Genomic DNA, 7956 nt, shown 5'->3' with positions numbered 1-7956 from the left:
GGCATAGTGCTGCTGGGAACACAGGCTTTCTGACCAAAGTATAGTAGTTGAATTTTCCACACACAGGCATCACTGTGAGAACACCTGTGATTGGTCTAAAAGATCACATGACATTGCTGTATTGCCTGACAGGGAATGTCTCTGGTTCTATGCCTCCTTCTAGATCTGGTTAATAGCAGACAGAGTGAAAAAAGGCCTCAGCCTCCACCACTCCGGTCGATGTTCTGTTACATTTTGGTCATCAACTTCCTGTTTCCATTATTCCTCTGTGTAACGAAACAAAACAAAGCTTATCAGATGATTATACACAAATCTGTATCCTGAAACGTATTCATTTCAAGGTGTGTGACTCCAGTATGCCCAGTTATTTTGGCCACAAGCACGACATTTAACACTGCACACACACATATAGTGCGTGTGTCTCGTTAGGACGACAGGGATGACTCATGCTTTAAATCAAGGTGAATGAGGAATGACAAAGTGAGGACCTTTTGGGGACTTTGAATACACTGGTGAGACTGCACAACCAGCACAATAAAGGAAAAGAGTTTACACTGAGGTTCAGCCTCCAGGGATTTTGTTGGAGAGAGTTTGAATCATACAATCCAAAAAATGACACTTGGTAGGTATTTTTTGGGCTAATTCCTGCTTAAAGATTAAATTGAAATAAACAAATAAATGATTCAATATTTGTATTGTATTTACAGCAGGTTGAGAGATTGACCTGCAGTGCTTTACTACACAGGTCTGTATTTGTTAATTGAGGTGGGAGGAAAGTGAAAAAGGCCAAAGCAACTCATTGTCCAACCAAAATTGATGTCTTTTGTCCAATCCCAGCGTTGTATAACTAAACAAAAGCAAAAAAATAAACACGATGAAACTCTGTGCGTCTGTCAGGCTCTCATCAGAACAGGGAGAGAGACCACTGTCCATCCAGCTCCTATCTGATTACAATAGCCAATTCCTGAATGACTCAGCAGAAAATTCCCCCAAAGGGGTTAGAGGGGCTGTTTCTATGTGTGTGTGTGTGTGTGTGTGTGTGTGTGTGTGTGTGTGTGCGTGTGTGTGTGTGATTCATGCTCCCCACTGGTTTAAACTAACTCCTCAAACACATTGAAGCCCTTGTTCCCTAAAGCTATGACTGATAACTGATTTTCCTATTATTCCTGCTTCTCCTCTCGGAAGTCAGCTGTTTATTTTGAAGTTTTCCTGTCTTGTGTCTGGTTCGGTGGCTGAAGCAACGAGCACAACGTGACAATCTGGATTAGCGTCGCAGTTCTTCTTTACAGGACAGAGTTCTGCCGGGTGTTGAATACTTTTTATCTTACCAAAATATATCTGTAGAAGCTGTACTTTACTAATTCATTGATTATATTGACAAAATGTAAAAACATGGGGGCGGCGCAGCGAGCTATAAACACAACACCGACACACATTGTGCCTTGTTATTTGCATTTATTTGGAAGGTTTTTTCCCACCTGGTGCGTGTCCCACATTCCCTCCTGAGGCTCTGTAAGCTTGTAAATAATAGTTGCTGACTCCGTCCGTCTGCTTTTTGTTAATGTCCACTGGGTTTATCAGCTGCTGGAAACAGGTTTGATGAAAGCAGCGTATAGGCCCATAGTGACACCACGAACAACAACACTGAGTGAGTTTGCAAACTGACCATTAGTAAGCTCGTTAGCTCAGAGAACGTCATGTTTTATCTCTCTTCAATCACTTTCTTCCTCACCCGTGTTGCATTACCTACCCATCTGTATTTTCATCTTCACTATCATCTCGTCGTTTCTGTGTCTCCACTGACATCACAGCAGACAGGCTTGAAAGGTAATGACGCCGAATTATTCTGCTTCATTAGAATTTTATACCTTTGATCAAAGTGATCATCAGTAATAGATGAGAGTCTGCAGACATATAACCAGCCACAGTCACTCATATAGTCTGCAGTGGTTCATTAGGCAGGAGGAGAGGGAGCTGCAGTCTGGAGAGCGATGGAAGCCAGTTCTGCAGGAGATATAAAAGGCTTAATTTCGGAGATGCTGTATCTGTCTACTAAAAAGAAAGAAAGACTGCTCGGTACTTTTGGCGTACTTAGCAAAACAGATTAATCACGGAGCTCTGAGGTTACCGCCGCAGCTGACAGAGACTCAAAGTGAACTATTTATTTTTGCTACATGGGACACAATTTCGTGGCACGCTGCACACACAGAAAGGCTTTTGTGCGAGATGGGGATGCTGGATGTATAACGTGTCACTGACTATACACAAACGATGAGAAAGGACATTATGATTATAGATTATGCGATTAGATAAGAGTTCCCGCGGTGAAAGGAGACCGAGATATAAAAACTGAGCCGTGCAGAACTTCTCAGTGTCCGTGGCCATGCGTAGCATATCGAAGGATATATTTAGGTGTAAAAGGATTCAAGCTGGTGTCAAACAGGTTGAGTTACCAGGAAGGAAATGGGTTTTACAAAGCATACTTTACAACATAAAGTTGCGTTCTGTACGTCTATAAAGTTACCCTCCCGTTCATTGACAATGCAGCACCTCCACATTCCACATTCCTATATATTTTCTGGGTTCTGGTTTTAAAAGAGAAAGGCTTCTGTTGACTTGTGGTCTTAAATATTAAGACTTCATGCCAAATACTGCTTAAAACTCTCATGAAATTCTTAGAAACAATCTGCTACATTCCTCCAGTGTCAACCAAACACTTCAGCATACGTTCAGGCTCTATAAAGGGTTACACTGCGCTGATGCTTGAGCCCACAAACCTTAGTAGCAAGCAGACGACGACACATTGTCATTTTCTAATACAATGACATCATCCATACACTACATTCACAAGCCAACGGTGCTTGTTTCCTGGCAACTCTTCTCTCGAGGATGAATGAGAAGAAGATGCAGGAATGCCCACAGGATCAGCTTTCCATTGAAAAATACGGAGCGCTGGCGAGAGAAAAGTGTGAGTCAGAAAACACTGAGCATCTCTCGTGTTCTTCTTCTGTGGTGGGAAATATGTCCAAAAAAAACAAAACCATAGACACCCACAGACAAACACGTACCAGTGATGCTGTGTTTCTGTTTGCATTGGTTGGTGGAAAGTAACCAAAGTACAGTAATGGTACTGGAGCAAATGTATTACGTACTTATTATCAAGTAGTACTTCTATTTATTTGAGTATTTTCGGAGGTACTTTTTACTTTTTACTCGTATTTGCAGGTACAGGTAACTTTGCACATAATAAGTATATAAAATATCATGCATCGTAACACAGCACATTGAACTACATGACTCTATAAAACGGCTCCAACTTCACTACCCACTGCACAACATTAAAACATATTGAATCGTATTGCACAACCCTGTAGAGAGGAGCATGTATATATATATATATATGGCTGTGGATTCCAGAGCGAAAAACTACAGTTTAAAAGGGGTCATTCGACATGGCCCCCCCACATAGGCTGTGCCGTGTGTTAACAGCATTACATAGCACAGCAGACACGTCTCCTTTCGGCTGCAGAGATGCTTCAGATCAGCTGATTATGACACTGAAACACGCAGAGAGACAGAGAAGGAGGCATGCAACTTTGGCGAGAGAGGGATACTGCTGGGAAGCCTGATTTAACCTCGTTATAATAGCGCGCGCGCGTGCGCGTGTGTGTGTGTGTATGTACGTACGTATGTGTATATGTGTGTATATGTGTGTGTGTGTCTTGGGACAGTGCAGATGTGTACTCACGCCCTGGTCTTGGGGAAGCCCATGGACAGCAGCACGTCCAGAGCGGACCCATGTTTGACGGTGCTTGGCCGGCTCTGCCGCTGCCTCCGCGGCGTCACTTTGGCATACAGTTCCTCTTTAGCTGCCATAACTCACAGCTCCATAGGTATGGCAGGTCCTCGGCTCCTCTGGTGTATTTTCATTTATTTAAAAAATAAAAAAGAAGGATGGAAGCGGTGGACTATTTAAACGAGGGTGATTTGAGTGAGGCGGAAGTATGTACAAAACACCAAACCTTCCGAGGAAAGGAGCATTTATCTGGGTTTGACTAACGCTCTGAGCTAGATCGAGCTGCCTCCTGACGGCTCGCACATAAAGTCAAAACCATCAGCAGGCGGGTCAGCCATGGGAAGTCACTTCTGCCCTCTCAGCCGTGCCCCCGATTCACAGTCCCCGACCGAGGTGAACATGTCTGGTTCTTTGCTCGCCCCCTCGCACACAATCAACTGAATAAAATAAAAAAAAAACAGATGCTGTATGAGCTTCTTTTTCCACACGATGTCTTATTTATGAATGGGTCCTGAGTGGGCGGATGTTCAGCCTGTAAAATGTTGCGGCTGCGCGGCCCCTTTTAGTTAAAGAGGCAGTACGCAGATTTATGCGAGGACCGGAAGTCTGTGTGTGTGTGTGTGTGTGTTTTAAGGCGGAATATGAGTTAAACTGAGAGTAACACACTCTTCTCGGTTGGACGCGCTGTTGTTGCACAAGCGCGGAGAAATCACATTTGGTCGAGGCAGTAAGATGAAAAGCATCGAGGTAGGGCTGGATGGTGGAAAAAGTTGGTCACACTTCCTGTCTGGGGAAAGTGGGTGTTGGTACGCTACGCATGCGCAGTGCACAGGAACGAGAGTAGCAACGACATCCTCAGTTGCCGCAGCAATTTATGGGCGTCAAACTTTGTAAACATGTCACTATATTACATTTTTACATTAAAAAAAATATTTGTTTTGATTTTGTATCTACTTAGATTGCCTATTCAGTTGAATATGCATTTTATTTTGAAAATGCGTTTGTGGTGAGATCACGACTGGCAGAACCTGGCCTTATTGCCCATAACTTACTGTAGTAAACTGTCCAATCTTTGCGTTTACAGTTTCATATGAGCTGGGTACAAGAAAAACAGTCCCTTAACTGATAACATTGTTGTGGGTCGTATAAGTGTCTAATTGCATTATTGAAATTAATGGGAATATTGCACTCTCGTGTTAATTGAACACAGTCAATATTACTGGGTTAACTGGGTCCTCCGGCAATTTGCAAGACAGTTGTAAACTTCACGTTTGTCAATTTATACATACATGTGTTCTCAATGTCATAATAGTAGTCTATATACTGTATGTACATAACAGGGTGTTGACAATATGCAGCATGTGGAGTCTAGATGATGTATTTGTACTTTATTTACAGCCAATTCAAATGTGCAGTGAAGCTGTAGGAGTCCAGCTGCAGTTGTCAGTAATATACTTTTGGTCTGTCGGCATTTGTATTTTTGTGTTAGTTTTGCGGAGCCTTTGTCATGATATTTTTAATCAAGTACAATAAGCAGTCAGTCTTCAACTCACTCTCTCTTATTTGTAGCCAGGGATCTCATCAGTAAAAGGATCATTTTCTTGACACATAAAAATGAAAAAACTGAAGTGGCAAAAATAAACATTTGACACTGTAGCTTAACTGTGTCTATGCACAGCTGAATATTACCGGTCACGACAGCAGACTCAGTTTAACATTTAATTAACCAATACATAAGGCAAAGTTACAATCACCAGCCGATCCATCAGCTCTATTTTCTACAAAGGAAAGGTCAAGCAATGTAGAAAACTTGAAAAATGGTTTCCCCATTGTAAATATTGTACCTGAATGATTATATTAGCGCATGATTGATGTCTGACCTTATCAAACCACTTCAATATACGGCCTGAGAATTTGTGGATGTCAAAGGCAACATATGAATAACTTTAGTGTCTGGAGGTAGAGGGAACTAATATTTGGACCATCATGTCACAGCAGTGTGGGGAATTAATCATAACGATAAGGCTGCACACGATGCTTTAAGAAGAGGCTGGTAATCATTTAAATACTTGTTAAACACCTCGCTTTTGACGTTTACTAAACTGTCAGTCTTCACTGAGTTAAACACCAATTCGCTTGGCCAGTGTGGTTCAGAGGTTTCAAAAAAATGATGTCCAGACAACATACCAGACACATACCACTAGATCAACTAGAAATGATGTGTAGAAGAGAATGTGCACCTAAAATGTTGATCACACAAGCAGGAGTAGAGATTCCTGTTAATGTCGGGACGCTCAGAGAAAACAGTTTTTGAAATTGTTCTAAATAATAAATGTGAAAACAGTTTTGTATTTACAAAAGAAAACTTTAATAGGAATAAAAAATATTGTACATTACAACAATTTTGTAGTTTGTTAAAAAAGAAAAACACTCAACCAATGATCCATTTTTGATATAAAAAGCTCCTTCAATGGTTCAGCTTACATACACAGACTGACTGATAAGAGATGTGTCTGTGAAAAGCTTTTATCAAGCTGTACTCATGAGTACAATTTCCTTCTAACATAAGTTAATTTACCTGGATTTCCTTTATTACTAGTACTGTGAGTATCAGCACTCCATTTGATTTGATATATGTATATGCAGATGCATCAACTTGGTCAAAATAAAAAATAAAATAAAGTTCCGTAGCACACAAAAACACACGCTGCAAAGAAAACGATGGAAACATGTCGGAGGCTAAAGGGGGTCTCTAGTAGCCGCATCTCATGCCATTAAAATAATATCGACATATGGAAGAGGGCTCATAACCGTCAATGCATCTGAGACACTAAAGTAGACGGTTCAGGTCAACAATCACACTGGTCTATACAAACTGCAACTTAGGAGCAAATCAAAAGAAAGACTTGAGGAAAATCCCATGCCGAGAGACGTTTAAAAGCGAGGTGATCTCCCGTCGTTGATGAAGACTATACCACGAACGACGACTTCTGTTTGAATTCCCCCTGAAAGCAAAAATATCAAACATCAGAACTCTCAGTCGGAACTAAAAAAAACACCAAACTAAGTACTATAGCCTGTCCTTAACTAACATCAAGCACGCCTGAATATGATATAAATATCTTGGAACAACAACAACACTCATACTCACGTCTTCATCGTCACCACCACTGTACAGTGAGGATGCGGGCTGGTAGACCACGCTGGGCTTTGGTTTGCTGCAGGGAGAATAAAAACAACATGTTGAGCGAGTCACAGAGAGAGCAGACCAGTCAGACCTGCATTTCACAGAGGGAATAGTGTGAAGTCAGTCTATAGATCATCTGCTAAAGTCTAGAAAGTATTAAAAAAGAAAGAAAATCCTCTCACCTTTCAGTCTTCTCTGTAAAGGTAAGAAAGGAAAACAACGTCAGAGGGATAACATGCAAAAGAGATTTGACTCATGTTTTGGTTGTTTCAGCTTGTGGCCAGTAGTATAAAGATGTTGCCTCGTAGCGAGTTTACCACCAAAATGTTGCTTTTTCAATAAACTGTTTGCCGACCATGTGGGGGACTTGACAACCTTCTCGGTCTCCGGTAATGTCAACTATGAATATCGGAATATTGATGATCACATGTAAATGATTTTAATATAATGTAGAAAACTCACTGGGCAGATATCCTTTCTTGTGGGCATACCAAACGCCAAATACCAGCAGGGCCACTAGCAGCAGAGCCACGATTACCCCAGCAACAATTCCTCCAACGTTGACGTCACCTTAAAGGAAACGTCACAATTCCAGGTTCATCAGCTGAATTACAGTCAAACACCAGGGTGTGGCAAAAACTGAAGAATCAAACTCTAAAACTGATCAAAGGAAAAATGAAAACAAAAGTAGTGTCCTAATGAAGAGCATTACAGTTTCTATTGGCTCCTTCGATGCTGCCAAACCCGTTTACTGGTCTTCAGGTGTCGGCACGCTGCTGGAACTGGTTTAGAGACGACTGCCTCTTGCATTTGAAGCTCAGGCTGAAGCATGTTTTGAAAGAGAAGAGTACTTACGGACTTCCATCTTCAAGGCTTTAGAGCGCTGAGGAGGACCAGCATCATTGAACGCCTCACAGACGTACTGACCCGAGTCCATTTTGGTTGTAGAGGTAAACTCCTGAAGAGACAGAAT

General features: G+C 41.6%; 2 protein-coding genes across 2 annotated transcripts in view; both read right to left on the bottom strand.

Moving 5' to 3' along the window:
* The window catches only part of ubash3ba (ubiquitin associated and SH3 domain containing Ba), a 17176-nt gene extending 12713 nt beyond the window's left edge, over positions 1 to 4463 (bottom strand). Inside the window, exon 1 of the mRNA XM_031857265.1 lies at positions 3749 to 4463. Within this exon, the coding sequence (XP_031713125.1) occupies positions 3749 to 3876 (128 nt within the window). The 5' untranslated portion in view covers positions 3877 to 4463. The remainder of the gene's footprint in view (positions 1 to 3748) is intronic.
* A 2094-nt stretch (positions 4464 to 6557) lies between these two features.
* Positions 6558 to 7956, bottom strand: part of f11r.1 (F11 receptor, tandem duplicate 1) — an 11446-nt gene continuing 10047 nt past the window's right edge. Inside the window, exons 7-11 of the mRNA XM_031856867.1 lie at positions 7839 to 7941; positions 7446 to 7553; positions 7166 to 7178; positions 6948 to 7014; positions 6558 to 6801 (exon numbers count right to left, since the gene is read on the bottom strand). Of these exons, the coding sequence (XP_031712727.1) occupies positions 6766 to 6801; positions 6948 to 7014; positions 7166 to 7178; positions 7446 to 7553; positions 7839 to 7941 (327 nt within the window). The 3' untranslated portion in view covers positions 6558 to 6765. The remainder of the gene's footprint in view (positions 6802 to 6947; positions 7015 to 7165; positions 7179 to 7445; positions 7554 to 7838; positions 7942 to 7956) is intronic.

This window comes from Anarrhichthys ocellatus, unplaced genomic scaffold, assembly GCF_004355925.1.
Source record: "Anarrhichthys ocellatus isolate YVR2014 unplaced genomic scaffold, GSC_Weel_1.0 scaffold18, whole genome shotgun sequence".
Classification (NCBI taxonomy): Eukaryota; Metazoa; Chordata; class Actinopteri; order Perciformes; family Anarhichadidae; genus Anarrhichthys; species Anarrhichthys ocellatus.
The sequence above is the reverse complement of the archived record's forward strand: the minus strand, read 5'-3'. Positions and strand labels throughout refer to the sequence as shown.